General features: G+C 29.5%; 2 protein-coding genes across 2 annotated transcripts; both read right to left on the bottom strand.

Annotated features, from left to right (window-relative positions):
- Positions 1 to 445: 445 nt before the first annotated feature.
- LOC122860155 (tyrosine aminotransferase) lies at positions 446 to 3,802 on the bottom strand. The gene is made up of 11 exons (XM_044163845.1): positions 3,314 to 3,802; positions 2,942 to 3,046; positions 2,812 to 2,879; positions 2,593 to 2,751; positions 2,119 to 2,310; positions 1,967 to 2,049; positions 1,801 to 1,870; positions 1,286 to 1,414; positions 964 to 1,047; positions 781 to 879; positions 446 to 707 (listed from the first exon to the last, which is right to left on the bottom strand). The coding sequence occupies exons 1-11, from the start codon at positions 3,447 to 3,449 to the stop codon at positions 546 to 548; spliced, it is 1,287 nt and encodes a 428-aa protein (XP_044019780.1). The 5' UTR covers positions 3,450 to 3,802; the 3' UTR covers positions 446 to 545.
- A 2,342-nt stretch (positions 3,803 to 6,144) lies between these two features.
- LOC122860122 (collagen alpha-1(IV) chain) lies at positions 6,145 to 18,580 on the bottom strand. The gene is made up of 20 exons (XM_044163788.1): positions 17,757 to 18,580; positions 17,243 to 17,285; positions 13,863 to 13,971; positions 13,225 to 13,745; positions 13,041 to 13,148; positions 12,732 to 12,953; positions 12,521 to 12,626; positions 12,342 to 12,424; positions 12,142 to 12,258; positions 11,870 to 12,034; positions 11,474 to 11,776; positions 11,222 to 11,327; positions 10,629 to 11,113; positions 10,231 to 10,527; positions 8,673 to 10,146; positions 8,174 to 8,539; positions 7,485 to 8,072; positions 7,178 to 7,349; positions 6,980 to 7,094; positions 6,145 to 6,880 (listed from the first exon to the last, which is right to left on the bottom strand). The coding sequence occupies exons 1-20, from the start codon at positions 17,774 to 17,776 to the stop codon at positions 6,623 to 6,625; spliced, it is 5,658 nt and encodes a 1,885-aa protein (XP_044019723.1). The 5' UTR covers positions 17,777 to 18,580; the 3' UTR covers positions 6,145 to 6,622.
- Between the last annotated feature and the right edge of the window lie 65 nt (positions 18,581 to 18,645).

Consider the following 18,645-nt stretch of genomic DNA (forward strand, 5'->3'; position numbering starts at 1 on the left):
TTAAATTATTTATTTGTTTTTTTTTCAAGCCCCATATTTTTTGCTAATTTTTAGGGAGAAAATTATTTTTAGAAAAAATCGTAAATTCAATCTGGCCTTTCTGGATTTACATTCGAAAAAAAATATAATATTTTTTTGTTCATTTAAATATTATTTAAATAGCATCTATAACAACAATTGAATTTTTATTTTTTCATGTTGATAATTATTGTTATTATGTATAATAGACTTGGGAATTTTTTTCATTTGTTTTTTATAACCCTGGCCTTCGAGCAGTGACAATATTTTGTATCAAATAAAATTTACAATATTATTTAACGATTTTTAAAAATAATATTATGAATTTACCTTGACAAAAAAAATACTGTTACTGTTCGAAAAACAAAGTGATAAAGAAACAAATAAAATATGATAGTTATTTTGATAATAAATAAAAATGACACGTGTCTTGTAAATACTGGTAAATAAATTTATAAATAACAACAAAAAAATTAACAATAATTTCAATAATTAGCTGATGATAAATTTAATAGTAAATATATTTTTTAATATGGAATTTCAAGGCTATCAATACAATTTTTAAAAAGTTCTTCTGAATTTTTTTTATGATGTCGAATACAAAATTCATGTATTCTGTTACCAGCTTCTTCTAGCATGTCTATTGGAATTGTTATAACCAGTCTCATATATGATGGATAATCAAAACACTGCAAAAAAAATTTAATTTAATTAATTAAATGTCATTTGTTGGTATTTTTTTTCGTCTTTTAAATTATTTACCTTGCCAGGAAGACAAAAAACAGACTCTTCCATTAATAATCTTTGGACAAAATCAACTTCTGTATCAAATTCTGAGAAAGAATTTAAATCAATGTACACCTAATTAATTGAAAAAAAATATTATTATTTTTAAAACATTGAAAATAATATTTATAAATAAATTAACAATTAATATTTATTTACCATCATGTACATGGCACCATCTGGCTTGATGGGTTTTAATCCAGGAATTTTTGAAATTAAATTATAAATTAATTTCGAATGATTCTAGAAAACCAAAAAAAAAAATTCAAATCAATATTGTTTATCTTTTTTTTATAGATTAGATTTAATTTTTATTAGTTGATTATTAAATTTAAAGAGACATAAATATAATTTATAACTTGAAAAATAATTTCTACGTTAGTTTTATTATCGAAATAAAAATATGATTATTTCAACGTTATAAATTAAAGTCGTTGTTTAATTTAAAAAACATTTTAATCATTTTGAAATGAGCACTTACATAAAGTAAATTGATGACATTATCAAAAAAAATTTGTGGTGTATTTTTAAGAATCGTTGGAAGAGCACCTTGAACAATTGTGTTACTACCAATAATTCTTTGGCTGAGACACTGTAATCCTTTTCGTATCTAAAATATTTTTTTACATAATTATATTCAAGTAAAATTTAAATTTTAATAGAAAAAATAAAAAAAAATAGCATAAATTCTTGCTAGCCAGTTAAAAAGTACTTGAAAGATTAGAGTTTCAATTTGAATGAATTTAAAAATCAAGAATTAAAGGATAAAAAAAATAAAAAGAATGTGAGTAGATGATTAAACTTTAATTATTCGATAATTAAAAATTCTTTACACTTGATTTTCAAGTAAAGCAGCTAACCCTTGTAATAATTTGAAGATAAAATATTTAATGAGTCTAGTTAATTGACACAATTTTGGTATGTAAACTTTTCAAAAGAAAATAGTTTAAAAAAATAAAAACCAATGTTTAATTTACTTGACATTATTAAACTCACTTCTTTGTCAAAAATATTTAAAGGATCATGAATAATAATCCAACCCATTCTCCATCCAGGAACAAGAAATCTGTAGTAAAAATAAAAAATTAATGAAAATTAATTTACAATAAAAAAGCAGATTGTAAAATTGACTTTAAACTAAAGATTAAATATTATTTTTTACCTTTTTGTCAATCCACTACAAGAAAGAATAGGAACTTCTGTTGACAATGAAGCTAATGAATGATATTTTTTACCTGGAAAAACCTGTTGAAAAAATTAATTCAGTATTTTCATAAAAATAAATATCAAAGCTGTACAAAAAAAATACAATACCATGTGTTCATAAATTTCATCGGCAATAATTGGTACATGATATTTAGCAGCAACATCAAGGACATCACACAAATGATCACGACTAAAAACAGATCCACATGGATTTGATGGATTATTGATAATAATTGCAGCAGTATTATCATCAATTTGTAATTTAAGATCTTCAATATCAATATTCCAACCATATTCAGGCTGAAAATTTAAATTTATTATTTGCATGTTTCCATATAACACTTTGGTAAATTCAAGCATTTGGATAAAAATCATTTAACAGATGTTAACACGTTATTCACGTCGAGAATTTGAAATTGAATAAGTAAATTGAAAATTTTCAAAAGGTATAAAAATACACCCTTGAAATGTAAAATCAACTACTGTCAACAGCATTAACATATATTTTTTTTTTTTTTATAAAATAAATTGCAAGCAATACAAATGTTGAAATACAATTTATTTTGATTTTATAATACGTACTAAAAGAGTGTAAGATTTAACAGATATACCAAGACCCTCAGCAAGTGTGCGATATATTGAAAAACCAGGTCTTGGTATTATAATATTTTGGCCTTCTTTAGCTAGTGCTGTAATGCACAAATCAAGTGAACACGAACATCCACTGCAGAGTATAACATCCTGAAATTAAATTATTTATAATTTATTTATTATTTTTTTGGAGGTTAAATTATTACTTACATTTGATTCAATTTTTACAAATTCATTTGAACTGTATTTAGCAACAGCTTCTCGTGCTTTAAGATATCCTAAAATTAATTTAAATTATTAATTTATGAAATAGTTTAAAAAATATTTTTATTTAAATTACCTGTACTTGGTGCATAACCGTTGTAATCTTGTGAAGCAACACTATCTTGAACAGCTTTAATAATAACTTCATCTGGTTTTAAATTACCAAATGTCGTTGGATCACCTGGATATAATTAAATAATTAATACTCTTATTTTAAATATCTTGAAAAAAAAATATAAATTATATTAAGATAAATCTGTAAATGTTAAATTAAGATTCGAAGCAAAATATCTTTCATCTTGACGTTGAAGATTAAAGTAATAAAACACCAATATCGATTATAAAACTTTTCTGATATTATCACTATCACACTAGTCAAAAACTTGATATCAAATTTATATATCAGTGATGAAAATTTATCATTATTATTATCTCAAAACTAACTTACCAATTGACAGTGCTATAAGTTTTTTATTTGGATTTGGCTCAACTACAATATTTTCAACAATTGATCTAATAGGATTGTGAGTTTTTCTTGCAATATCTGATACTTGAATATCCCATTTTTTACGTGACGATAACATTTTTTATTTTCTTTAATATTTCAACAATTAAATAACAGAATAATTAATTAATAATTTAAAAATAAAATTCATTTGTATAAATAAAATACAAAGAGTTAATTGAATTTAAAAAAAATAAAAAAAATAAAAAAATAACGCATAGTTTCGTTGTATTTTGATAACTAAACTGTATTCAGGATGAACAACAACTTGAAATACTTAATCGAGTGGTTTGAGAAGAAAAAAAAAATGATTGGATCGTTACGATTGGTCGGTCACTTCCACACCTCTTCAATAATTAATGAAACAATTTACAAATGTACGTGTTTTGGCTTCACCAACTATTTACAATTATCTATACATTATAATTAAAAAATTCAATCAATAAGAATAAAAACAAAGCATTTTTATTGTATTAAACAATCATCAACAATAATATAGTATTTTTTTAATTTTTATGTTTTTTTTTTTTTATATTAATTTTATTTAAATTTAAATCCAAGTATAAACAGAATTTTTGAATAACAGTAGAAGAATCCTGTTTTTCCGGATTTCTTCATCGCGAATGTTGTTGATTCTTTGATAATTTTTGAGGCACGTTATGGCCACTAGTATTTTTTTTTTTTTTTTTTTTTTTTATTGTCATCATATCTATCAATAGTTGTTTTATTTTTTATTATTTATTTCTATTATTACTATGAGAAACAAAAAGTTTTGTTTTGTTTTGTTTGAATTTAGTATCAATTTTTTTTTTGTTCAAATGATAAATTAAAATTTAAATATTTAGGTTTTTAAAATACTGTACTGTGTCATACACAGAGACTGAAGATTTTTTTTTTCTTTTTGTTTTTAAATCATGGTGAAAAAAAGCTTTGGACTCTATCTTACTCATTAAAATAATTTCATTTCTCTTTTTATTTTACAAACCAGACAACTTGTTAAACTACGTCAGAGATGACTTTCCATCTCTTCTCATACCTTCTGTATTTCATTTTAAACACATAAAAGACAGAACAAGATTTTCAACTTCAGCCAAAGTTTCCACAACCTTAAAATTTTTAACTTCATAATAAAAAAAATATAATAATAATAATAATAATAATAAATAAAGCAACAAATAAAAACTAGCAACAAAATACATAAAAATTTATTTTTTATTTTTAAATTGTTATTAATTTTTTAAGTATAATATTTGAAAATCATTTTAGATATTTTCAATAAAATTTATTTATTTATTCAGTCAATTGACATACGCAAAAAAAGTTATTAAAAAATAATTTTTAATTTATTAATAAAAAGAGAAATAGAAAAATAAAAAAAATCATTTATCAATCAATTTTTCTTGAAAAAAAAACTCGTTTTATTATTCAATAACAAATAAATAAAAGGTGTGTATCTAATGTTTTGATAATAATATAAATAGGTTAATTTAAAATCATACTAACAATATTTTTAAACGTGTTTTTTTTTTTACTCTAAACAAAAATATGATTAATTTAAATGCAATAATAATAATATCTTTTTCTTATAAATTAAATGTCAATGAATAAAAATTAAAAAAAAAAAAATCCAAATAATCAAGTTTTATTTTGCAACAATTTTCGGTACAAAAATTTAAAATAAAATATTTTAATTAAATAATCAATATATAATTTATTTGCAAATATTTTAAATTATCAATTTACATGATAATTCATTTATCCATTTCGTCGACTTATATATATTATTCGTCGAAATGTACTTATCACTTGGCGAGGATAGCTTAAAAAAAAAAAAAAACTTACCGGATGAATTGCACATAAATAATTGTTGAGTCAAGAGCCAAATCGCTTTTACTACTACAAGTGTGTTATTCTGGTTAAATCTGAAAGACAAAATTTTCTGGAAAGGTCCTTGGCTTACCATACTAAAATCCTTGTAAAAAAAAATTCCTGTAAACTCCCCTTGCATTGAGCCATTGACTTATCTGATTTTATTGAGCCATACAATCCATCGTTATTTTTTTTAAACTTGATATAAAATAAAGCAATAAAATTTAGATATTTTCTCTAGTATATAACTGTATTTTTCATTTTAATTATATTTTTTTCGTTCAATTATTGTTGCAGATGATAAAAATATCAATGAGCCAAACAAGCGACCGAAATTTCCATCATAAACTGCAAAAAGAGTGAGTTCAGCAATTTTATTATCCATTTTTTTTTTTTATTTTTCAAATCACCAAACTCTTTTGTATTGCCTAAAGTATTTTCTGGCAATTTTTAAAGTCATTTAAACTTCTGGAGCTATCTAGGTCGAGATCGATAAGCGTAAAATTTTGTCCTTATTAATGTTGAGCTTGTCAAGTCAAGATTAAAGCTCAATAGTTGACAATAATTTTCATTTAGGATTAAAAATAATTAACAAATAAATTGGGGAATAATTTTACAGTAAATAAATAATGCAAATATTATTTTTTTTTCATGGTATAATTTTTATTGGCTATGTAGCAAAATACCTACGCATTTAAATATTTGGCTTCACGCATACATTTATCAAAGTAAATTTTATTTATATTATTATACAATATATGAATAATGCCATAACAAATATGGGCAGTGTTCTTTTTTTTAATAATTTCTCAATTAATTTTTCTTTTTTTAATATTATTAGTTTCATGATAAAATATTAAACTCTATAAAAATTTGACGACATAAATATATATATTTATTTTACATGCTAAATTGTAATTGCTAAACACTTATAGTTGCGTATTTATATATAAAAAAAAAATATATTTATATATAAAAATTTAAAACGCAAATTTAAAGTGAAAAGAAATACGACGAGAGAAAAAAAAAAGTATTATAGAAAAAAATCTCAAGACAGTCGAAAAATAGTAAAAGAGCTACGAAAATAGAAAAAAAAAATTAGATGAAATCACTGGACCAATATCTTGGTTAATTATTATTTTTTAATGACAAAAAATATCATCGAAAAATAGCATTGCAATTGTGGCAGTAAAAATTAAATATTGAAGAGTAAAAAAATTAAAAAAAAAGATTTCAATTTTTTTTTTTTTTATCATATCGACTGTCTTCATTGCAACATACTATAATATTTATTTTATTATATTTATTATTATTATTTAAATCAAGTTTTTTTTTACTATATTCTTTTTTTGTTATTAAATTTTAAAAAAATATAATTTCACTTTACGTATTTTTTATACAAACTTGGCATCGACTTATACGCGTTCTTAGGTTACCAGCTTTTAATGTTTGTTTTTCGGGTCTCTGGAATTGTTGTCGATCTTCAATTGTTGCCATCCAAAAACTAAGTTCATTGGCATAATAATGACAGTGTCCTTTACCACCATTACATTCGATAAATGGTGTTGCACGGAAATCTTCCAGACAGGAACCAGGACTAGATAATGACTGGCCACCACCTTGTGCTCCAGCACCAGTGTGCTGTAAAAATAATAGAATAAAAAAAATAAAAATTTAGCTGTCTAGAACGGAGATAAGTTTTTAATTTAATTTACGACGTTTTATTTAAATAATTAGTACCATAACGAAACTGTAGCCTATCCACATTCCTGACCATCCATTTGGACAATTTGGAATATCCAATGATTGACTGTGTACAGCAAGAACATTTGCAGGAACTTCACAAACGACACATCTATATGAAAAAAAAATATATACACATATTGTTAAAGATCTTGATTCAACTTGAATTAAAATAAAATAATAAAAGAAGTTTACCTAGAGATGTACTCTTCAATGCCAGCTTCTTCAACAGGCATCATAGGAATAGGACTGGTAGTTGATAACCAATAAGAGCGATCATTTCGACTGGCATAATGGCACACGTTATTGACGTCGCAAAATAGGAAAGGCATTGTTGAGAATTTCCTTACACACGAGCCAGCATAACCTGTTTGTTTTTTTTTTAAATATACAGTAGTTTAATGGTAATTCAAGGTCGTTTGAAATATTTAAAGTTTGTTAAATAGATAAAATTAAATTTAAAAAAAAAAATTAAAAATCAATATATATTGATAAGACAAACCTAAGTCTTGTGAATGTGCTCTTTCATCACCATCTGTATAAAGAAGACTGTAGCCTTCCCACAATTTAATATGTCCTGACTCACAAACTGGTACTGATTGACTTTGACTATGCCTGACCAGTAATATTCCAGTGAGATAATCAGATGATTGTTCACAAGATGCACCAGCTTCTCCTTTAAGCCCAGGTACACCAGGTGGTCCTTGTAAACCTAATAAACCAGGTGGTCCAATTGGACCAGCAAGTCCAGGTAATCCAACGGGTCCTGGTGCACCATCATAGCCGGGGTTTCCTTTTGGCCCAGGTTGACCTGGAAAACCTGGTGCTCCAGTCGAACCTTTTTCACCAGGAAATCCTGGTGCACCAATTGGACCGGGGAATCCTCGATCACCCTTTGGTCCCATAGGTGGTTCCAGACAATCATCTCCTTTTTCTCCCTTAATTCCAACGAATCCAATAGCACCCATTAAACCTGTTTGACCTGTATAACCACGATCTCCTTTTTCACCGTCAGCTCCTGGTAGCCCAGGTAAACCATCATAGCCTTGATCTCCTTTTTCACCTGGTATTCCATCTAAACCAGCTGGCCCTATTTATAAAAGTAAAAATTTTTAATAATATTAATTTTTTTTTAATGAAAAATTTAATTGTCAGTGTCAAAAATTGTATATTAAAAAAAAAAAAAAATACCTGAAAGACCACGCTCTCCTTTTAGTCCTGGTGCTCCAAAAAGACCAGGTTGACCTTGATCTCCTTTGATTCCTCTTTCACCAGGTACTCCGGGTGGTCCCAATTGCCCAGGTGCTCCATCACGTCCAGGAAGTCCCTCAGGACCCATCAAACCGGCATCTCCTTTATCACCTGGCAATCCAGGAGGACCCCATGGTCCAGTGTCACCTTTATGACCTGGTAAACCTGGAAAGCCTGCGTCACCTTTTTCACCGGGTGCTCCTGGTATTCCATCACGACCATGTTTGCCAAGTAAACCAGGTAATCCTTTTTCACCCTTTACTGTTGCACCTGGAGCGCCAGTTAATCCAACAGGACCAACAACTCCTATTAAACGGAAAAAAAATTCATCAAATACATCTCAATAGAACAAATTATTTATACAAACGCATATTTATGCATCAAATATACAAAAAATTATCAGATACAATTTTTAAAAAATTTTACAACTATAATTTACCTTTAGGTCCGGGAGCTCCGGGCATTCCTGGATTTCCAAGTGGACCAGGTAATCCTCGTTCTCCTTTTTCTCCATCATATCCAGGAGGACCATCAAAACCAATATCTCCTTTATCTCCATCCAAGCCATGAAGTCCAGGAGGACCAGGCTCACCTTTTGATCCTTTAATATTCACAGCCACACCAGGAGGTCCACGGTCTCCTTTTTCTCCAATTGGTCCAATAGCTCCTGGGAATCCATCTAAACCTTGAGGTCCATGTTCACCTTTAACTCCATCCAAACCAGGTCTTCCAGGGCTACCAACTTCACCATCAAGACCAGGAAAACCTGGCATACCTATAGGACCAATATCTCCAGGTTGCCCAGGCAATCCATCGAGACCTGGCTTGCCAGGCTCACCTGGTAGACCAGGGAAACCAACATCTCCTTTTAAGCCTTCAAAACCTTGAACACCAGTATCTCCTTTCGGTCCTTGAATTCCTGGCAGTCCATCTAAACCTGGAACTCCAATTTCTCCCTTTGCACCAGGAATTCCATCACGTGCTAAACCAGGCCTGCCAGGTTCACCTTTAACTCCATCAAAACCATCTCTGCCAGATAGCCCTTGTTGTCCTCGAATACCAGGCATGCCAGGTTCTCCTTTTTGTCCTTTTTCTGACACATCTCCTGGTTCACCTTTTTTTCCAGGAAAACCAGAAATTCCACGATCTCCCTTAGGTCCATCAATTCCTTGAGGTCCAGGTAAGCCAGATGGTCCATCGAAACCACGATCACCTTTAGGACCAGGTGGTCCCACTCGTCCTGGTTTACCTTCTATTCCTGGCAATCCAGGGAATCCAGCTGAGCCTTTATCACCACGTTCTCCTCTAGCACCAGGCAATCCATCCAGTCCTTGTTTACCAGCAACTCCTGGTAAACCTCTGCGTCCTGGATAACCTTTAGGACCATCTATACCAGCTTCACCCCGATCACCTTTAGTACCAGGAAATCCAGGAAGACCAGAGCGTCCAGGTTCACCTGTGATACCAGGTTCACCCTTGCTACCATCAGTTCCTCTTGTTCCTGGTACACCCGTAGGACCTGGAGGCCCAATTGGACCAGTATCTCCTTTATCACCAGGTGCACCTGGTAAACCATTTATTCCTGGGGTTCCAATATCACCTTTTTCACCTGCAAATCCAGGCAAACCAGGATACCCAACTAGTCCATCTTTTCCTACAGGCCCAGGCAATCCTCGTTCGCCTTTTTCGCCTGGAGGGCCTTGTAAACCTTGACTTCCTTTTACAGAAATTCCAGCATCTCCTTTGTCTCCTTTTGGAGCTGCTGGTCCGGGAAAACCACGAGGTCCATCACGTCCTGGCTCACCAGGAAAACCCATGGGACCGTCATTTCCTTTTTCACCTCTAGGTCCTGGTAAACCACGTGGACCAACAGGGCCTGGAGGTCCGGGTTGACCATTTTCTCCTTGTGGACCCTAAGTAAATTATTAAATATTAATTTTTCAAAATCGACAACAAGTCGGTTTTTTATTATTTAAAATTTTATATTCAGTACTTACTGGAAATCCTTGAACTCCTTTGTCACCTGGCCATCCAACACTACCTGGTGTTCCAGGTTCACCTTTAGCACCATTTAAACCTCTGTCACCTTTAGTACCCTCTTTCAAGTTCAACGGTGGACATTGTCCAGGGTCACCTCGTTCACCAGCATTACCAGGATCTCCTTTTTCTCCAAGTAATCCTGCATAACCAGGGATTCCAGGTTCACCTTTGATACTTGTTCCTTTATCTCCTTTGCGTCCAGGTACACCTGGTCTACCTGAACTTCCGTCTTGACCAGGAAAACCTCGGTCACCCTATTATTAATTGAAAATACAATAAAATAATTTTAATAATTAAATATTATTAATTGAAAATACAGTGACATACTTTTAGGTTGATAAATTATGTTTTATACCTGTTGTCCTTTGAGACCTGGAAATCCTTCAAAACCAGCTCGTCCTTTTTCACCAGCAGGTCCCTCAGGTCCAGGAGGACCTTGTCTTCCAGTTTCTCCACGCAAACCTTTGTCACCTTTTTCCATTTTTAGCATACTTTCTTGTATAATAGCAGCAACTCCAGGTTCACCTTGTGGTCCTGGACTTCCATCTATTCCGTCTTTTCCAGGAAAACCAGGAGGTCCAATTGGGCCTGGTAATCCATCTAAACCAGCTTCACCAGGAAAGCCTCTTTCACCGGGAGGTCCTCGAGCCCCTGGCTGACCGGGAATACCATCAAATCCATGTTCTCCTTTTTGTCCATTAACACCTGGGCGACAATCTTGACAACGACCACCAATATCTCCTTTTTCTCCGGGTTCACCGGGTGCACCGGGTGTTCCATCTTTTCCAGTTAAACCAGGCTCACCAGGAAGACCAGGAGCTCCAGGTGTACCAGGGATACCTTTACAATTTTATTTAACATTTTAAAATTAATTATTTTATTTCATTTAACACAAATTTCAAGTTATAAAAAAAAATAATTTTACAAATTTTTATTCAATATTTATACCATCAAGACTGTCTCCAGGTCGTCCTCGAACTCCACCGTAACCACGTTCACCTTTTTGTCCTTTCTCACCGTCAACTCCAGGAATACCATCCATTCCTTTAGGTCCCTGATTTACAAAAAATTCAAAATAATCATAATATATTAATTTTAAAAAAAATTTCAATTGAAAATTATATTAAAAATGAATTATTTTTATTTAAAAAAAATTCAAGGATACTGTCATTTAATTTAAATTTATTTGATTAAACGTACAATAATCGAAAATCCGTTATCACCCTGTGGCCCTCTTGGTCCAACAGCTCCTGGTGGTCCATCAAAACCTCTTGGCCCAACTCCACCAGGAAATCCAGTTAAACCAGGCTCACCTTTACCACCTTTTTCACCGGGTGTGCCTTCAGGTCCGGGAATACCAGGTAAACCGGGTCCACCTTCTAAACCGACAGGTCCTCTTGGTCCTGGATCACCTGGATAACCATCTGTACCACGAGGTCCAACAGGCCCGGGGAAACCTCTTGGTCCTTTTTCTCCAGGAGGCCCTGGTTGTCCTTTTCCACCCTATAATTTTATTTATATATTCGTTATTATGCCAAATTAATCTTAGAATAAACTTTAATATAAATGTATTTTCGGCAACAAAATTAAACTTACACCTGGTGGTCCAGGTGGTCCACGTAGACCCGTCACTCCCATTGGTCCATCTTTTCCAGAATCTCCTTTTTTACCTGGTCGACCATCTAATCCTTTTAATCCATCAATACCACGATCTCCTTTACGACCTGGGGGACCAGGAGGTCCAGAAAAACCATCTCGCCCCTGATAAAAACAATTTTTTATTAATAATTCATTTGGTTATAATATACACAGTACTTATAATGAATTCTGATGATTAAATTGACATATTAATTTGTCAAATTACTTACTCGAGTACCAGGTGAACCTGGAAGACCTTTTTCTCCTTTACCACCAGGACCACCGGGTATACCAGCATCACCCATAAAACCTGGATCACCTTTCAATCCATCTTGTCCATTATCACCCTAGAAATAAATATAATTATATTTTTTTTTAATCTTTTATTTTACATTGTGTACTTAAAAATTTAATTCTTTCAAATATTTACTTTATCTCCTTTTTGACCTCGATCTCCTGTTGGTCCAATTCGGTCGGAAGTTCCCGAAAATGGAATCAATGATTTTGACTCTCCTATTTATATAAAAAAAAATTGAAAATTAAATATTTATAAATTTTTTTTTTCATTCACATTTTATAGTCAATTGAATAAGTAAATTAATTTATCACCTGCAGGTCCTATTTCTCCTTTTTGTCCTTTGTCACCTCTGTCTCCTTGAAAAGCAACACCCATATTACCTTTTTCACCTTTTTGACCTGGAACTCCTGGGATTCCCTAAAGCATCAATTGACAAAATTTAATTATTTTAATTATTAAAAAAAAAAAAAATACATATAAAAGAATTAAAAATGATAAATTTTTTTAATTAATTTTACTTACATAAGGACCACGATCACCCTTAACACCAGGAAAACCACGTTCACCTTGTGGACCAGGTGTTCCAGGTGGGCCTCTTACTCCATCACCACCTGGTTCACCTTTTTCACCAGTAGGAAAATTTCCTGCGAAAGCCGGTTGACCTTTGTGTCCTTTTGGACCTGGCACACCTCGAAAACCACGAGGTCCAGGTTCACCAGGAATACCATGTCGACCAGGTTCACCCTAAAATTATTATAATAAAATTTTTTTAAATATTAATTCAATAAATATTACATAAATAAAAATAGAAAGAAAAAAAAAAAAACTTACATCAGTTCCATTACATCCATCTCGACCAGGTACACCAGGAGCTCCTGGAGGTCCTTGAACTCCAGGAATTCCATTAATACCAGGAAAACCTGGCATACCCAATTTACCCTTTAAAAAAAAAAAAAAGCATTACATATTAATTAGTAATTAATTTATTTTTTTAATAATAATATTGTATACTTACTCTGTCACCTTTGAGTCCTCGAGGTCCTTGTGGTCCTGGATCTCCTTTTTCACCTTTTGGTCCTAGCAAACCTTCAGTACCGGGAAAACCACGTTGACCTTTTGGACCAGCTGGACCAATAATTCCAGGTATTCCACGTGAGCCTTTTTCAGCATAACATTTTTGTGCACAACAACCACCACCTTTACAATCTTTTGATGGTCCACCAGGATGTGGATGTTGTGCATAACTATCTTGATAATTTTCTTGTCCACTTGAATCATTACGATTTTCACCACGACGATTTCCATAGTTATTTTGGCTATCTGTTCGCCAGCCTCTTTGATTGTAACTTTCTTGATTATCGTTTGAACGATCTGAACCACCAACACCACGATTTTCATAATATCCATTTTGATTTTGATTATATTCAGTGCCACCTGATTCTGACTCATACGGGTAATTTGGATCTATATAAGATGGATCACTCTCTCCTCGATTGACATATGTATTATTTCTTCTCAGTTGTTCTTCATATGATTCTAAAAATAAAAATAAATCAAAATAAATAATTTATTTGATGATAGTTTTTTTTAATTAATTATAAAAGTCTTTCTTTAACGAATTAAATTAATTTTAAACTGATAAAAATTAATTACCATCATTCCAAGATGTTTGTACAGATTCAGGAGGTGTCATGTCTCCTCTTTCTCGATCATATTGACCTCGAACTCGACCATGTCGTATCCAAGTCGATCTATTATTTTGCTAAAATTAAAAATTTAATATTATCATTTCATTTTATCTCTATATTTCGTATTCTAAAGATATTTTCACGTTTCAATTATGAAAAAAAGAAGAAGAAAAAAAAGCTCAATTTAACGAAAAAAATAAAGATAAAATATTCCCTGAATATTCGACACATACTTGATGAAATATATCATCAACACGAGCAAAAAACGTGATGTGAATTCAAGAGCCATGACCCCAGAATCTTTTATATTTTTTTATACAGAAAAATATTATTTTCAAAAAATATTAAACGATTTACCGAGCTTTACTATCTTCATATAATTTAACAGCAAACTCTTCTTTTTTTTTTTTTTATTATTTCTACAATTTTATATACATATCATGTTATCGAAATAACAGCAATGAATAAATATCTGAGTAAATTAATTCTACCAATCATCTGCTGACAGGAAACACGCATGATAGGAATACCCTTATCAAATACTTCATATAATTTTAGACTTTAGTTATCAATATATACACAATTTCAACTCAAAATTTTTCATTGAATTAAGCCAAAAAAAAAAATCCTTTAATTTCAATTTACACTCTAATATTTTCAATAAAGAATTATAATTTTTTTCAGTTAAATTTTATGATGAATTCAATCAAATGTAAAATAATTAAAACAACAATTTATTTACATTTATTTATATTAATATCCCAGGGTATAATAATTAAATCGAAAAAAAAAAATACTCTACACATTCCAAAGCATTATTAGCTATCATATTTTTTTAGCATACAAAATAATAGATAAATAAATAAATCTTCCGGGGTCGATAAATGTGACAGTTCAAATATCATACGTCAGAGTACAAAATAAAATTTTAATTTTCAATTAAAAATAATTTTAAATAAAAAATATTTATAGATGAATTAAAAAATACTTGAAATTTCTTTGTCGCTGGAAATGATGTATCGTGATAAAGACCAAGACCTTGTATAATTTAACTGATATGATGATGTCAGATATTAAAAAAAAAATGAGATGATAATGATGATCATCGTGAAGGAAAAAAAAAAAAAAAAAATTTAGAGCATGAATAGTTATCTCGTCGTGACCTATGTCATTTAATAAATTTGTCAAAGCAATATTATTTAATGACAATTTTTTTATGTAATTTATTTTTTCAATTTCCATTTAAAAGGGTTTTTAATTTTTTTTTATTGGAATTTTTAAGGAATTACATATTGATCTTAAATTCGGAAATTAAAATTTTTTTTTTTTTTGTGAATTTTATTATTTTTAACACGTTATGAATTGATATTTTATCAATATGTATTTTTATTTTTTACATTTTTATCGATAGTTTTTTTAATAATAAAATTTAAAAGTGTAAATTGATTATTGAATTGTAGATTATTAATAATCAAGTGGGCAATTGTCAACAGACAAATATGGCTAGACTTTTTTCCCACGTAAATTATATTTATTTAAAAAAAATTATAACGACCTAAATATATTTTACAAACACACTTTAACTTGATTATTTATTTTTCAATCTATTTTTTTCTTTTTTCATTTGGATAGAAAGTTATGGCCGGATGTAAAATGATACTCGATTGAATTTTTATCTTTTCCACTTGTATAAATTGAAAAATAAAAAGAAAAAAAAAATAGTAAAATGAAAAATCTTTGTTGAGTCAAACACGCGTGAGAAAAAATTCTTATTTTTTTTGAAAAAAAACTTTAAATTGACAGTATTACTTTTGTGTATACAGCAAGTTCGTTTATGTCGATAAAAAAAAATTGACAAAATAAAAAAATAAGAACAATATAACGAGATAAATAAAAAAAAACTTGTCTTTTCTTTTTTTTGCTATACTACTTTGACTTTCTGATATATAAAAATGAAGAATAAAAAAAATCCATAGAGTGTGGGGATTTATAAAAATTGGAAAACGCGTCTGGTATACACATGGGTTGTCTCAACTATGAAATTCCAGTGTGTATGGACCATTTTGCTTTTTAAATCATATACATATACATACAATGCACAGACAGAACACACACTGAAACAATAAAAATAAATAAATAAAATATAAAAATCCGATCAGAAACTAAAACAGGTATTCATCGGTTACTTGGCTTGAGTGTGTCTGTCCAGGACCTGTCCTTTTTTTTCTTATCCTTTTATTCTTATTTCATTTTTTTTTTTTCATTCATCTATTTTTATTTCTACATTCTTTTATTTATTTATCTTATTACTATCGATTATTTTTCTATCTATATTATTAAATACTACCGCGTTAAAATTATTCAAATAAAAAAAAAAAAGCTTGTAATAATTTAAAAACAAATTTAAATTATTATTTTTATCCCTATTTTTTTTTATAATAGTTAACCTATTTATGGATTAAAAATATTTATACTATTTATATTTTTCAAATGAAATATTTTTCTTTCAATTTTATGGGAATTAAAATTTACTTTATGCTAGTTAAAAGAAATAACTAAAATTAAAAATAGATGATCTAGATTTAAAAAAAAAAAAAAATTATTTCTATTGTATAAACATGTATAGTTATTGTTGATTTGTTTTATTCAAATTTGTGTGTAATGTAAATCTTATATACAACAGGTATAAGCAAAAATTATGTACACCACGTGTTCATGAAAAATTAATGTGTATGTGTGTGCCCAATGAGAGTCTATAATCAAAGAATATTTAAGTTAAATGTTTAGAGGCCGTCAAGCTTGAGATAATCACAAGTTCTTTTCATCTTTATATAATTATTTCATTCGTTTGCTTTGACTTTTATCACTTGTCGTACTTTAGTCTTGTACCATATGATCTCATCGACAACTATCTCATTAAAAATTCTTGTATTTTATTTAGTTTTTATTATAACCTTAATATTACAAAATTGATATTTTACATATTTAACAAGTAGCCGCATATTTTTAAGAAGTAAAAAAATAATATTACTCTACAAAAATATTTACTAATGATGATAATATATTAAGAGTTTTTTATGGGTCATTGTGAATGATTATACCTACGGGAATTTTGATTAAAGGATAGGTCGTAAAATAAAAGTTTGAAAAAAAATTGTGTCGCAGCCTTAAACAGTTGAGCTTTTTTATCATTTTATTTTTGTTTGATTTGTTTATCTTTTGGAACAGTCACTTCTAGACCGCCCATTGAAAAAGTGAAATGAGTGTACTAATGAAGGAAGTGTTTATTTTTAAAATATTTTTATAATTATTATAATTATTTTTTTTTTTAATTATAATACGTACCCCTGTGACGACCACGGACAAGCAGACCACGGTTGCGACGAATCTGTAATTTTGAAAAAAAATTATAAAAGCTAATAATTCATGTTGAATGAATAATTATTATTGCGTAAAATAAATTTTATAATTAGCTGAAACTAAATTTGAAATTATCATGTCAGTTAGAAAATATGAAATCAAACTTTGCGCCGTCGGCAACAAAAAAGTAAGCACAAATAGGGGCAAAACGTGAGCGCGCGTGTATATAAGCGCCAATCTTAAAAGTTAAAACAGCGAATGTAAGAAAGAAAACGAGACAAAGTAAAAAAACGATTTCTAAGTTGATCAAACAGGGAATTTAAAAAAAAATGAAATAAATCAATGACAAAAATCAACAGTAGCTTTTAAAAACTTGTTTAATTTTTTTTTTTAAATAAAAAAAGTAAAATAATATATCGATATAAAAAAAAAGAATTACAACTATTTAATTTAAATTAAAAATAAATTATTTATTTATTTAAAAAAATTATAAACTCACCGCAATCCCAACCGGGTCATGTTAAGTCACCCTCGGTGGCTCCCTGTTAACCAGGGAGTCACAAAAATTTTTATTTAAAAAAAAAACAAACGTCAAAATGATTTTTCACCGTAAGGGTTATATTTATATAATTGAAATATTAATATATTAATATATAAATATATTTATGTATAAATATTAGTTAATATGAACCAGTGTGTTGCTTCGACGATCAAAGAAGAAAAGATAATACGTAACAAGAAACACAAAAATATGAGCACGGCCGAAGACCGAAACGATCATGTATGAAAAGTCCCATCCAGGGAGGTCTCTCAATGAACCGTATTCAGTTAAGAAGGGAAGGTGGAGGCGGTTTCTTCACATCAGCCACGCCAGCTAGAATTCCTCCGCCGCAAAAAAATCAAGAAAAAAAAAAAACTTTAAATCAAGGAATCTTCATTCTTCCAGAAAAAAAAAATAAGCAAAAAATCAAAATTCAAAAAAATTTCTAAATCTCCCTTAAATCCCGCTCTTTTTTTTTTTTTGTTCAAATTCAAAAACTCAACACTCGTAAAAAATTTAAAATAAAAAACCGCACAAATTTAAAAATCACACAAATTATTTAAAAATAAATAAATAAATAATTAATTTAAAAATATAAAAAATTGATATTTATAAATATTTTTGGGGTTTTTTTTTTTTAAATAATTTTTTTTCTATAAAGTCGCGATTTTATGAACAAGTGCGTCTCGTTCAAGTCGTTCCCCTCGCGACTTTAGTATCCCGACACCGATCCCCCGGGTCTCTATACAAAATTTTATATTCGCTCTTCTTCTCCCAAGACTGTTGTATATTATTTTTGTTGGCGCACAACGGCCAAGAGCCGCCAATATCACAGACGCACATCATC

Source organism: Aphidius gifuensis, linkage group LG1 (genome assembly GCF_014905175.1).
Source record: "Aphidius gifuensis isolate YNYX2018 linkage group LG1, ASM1490517v1, whole genome shotgun sequence".
In the NCBI taxonomy this organism is placed as follows: Eukaryota; Metazoa; Arthropoda; class Insecta; order Hymenoptera; family Braconidae; genus Aphidius; species Aphidius gifuensis.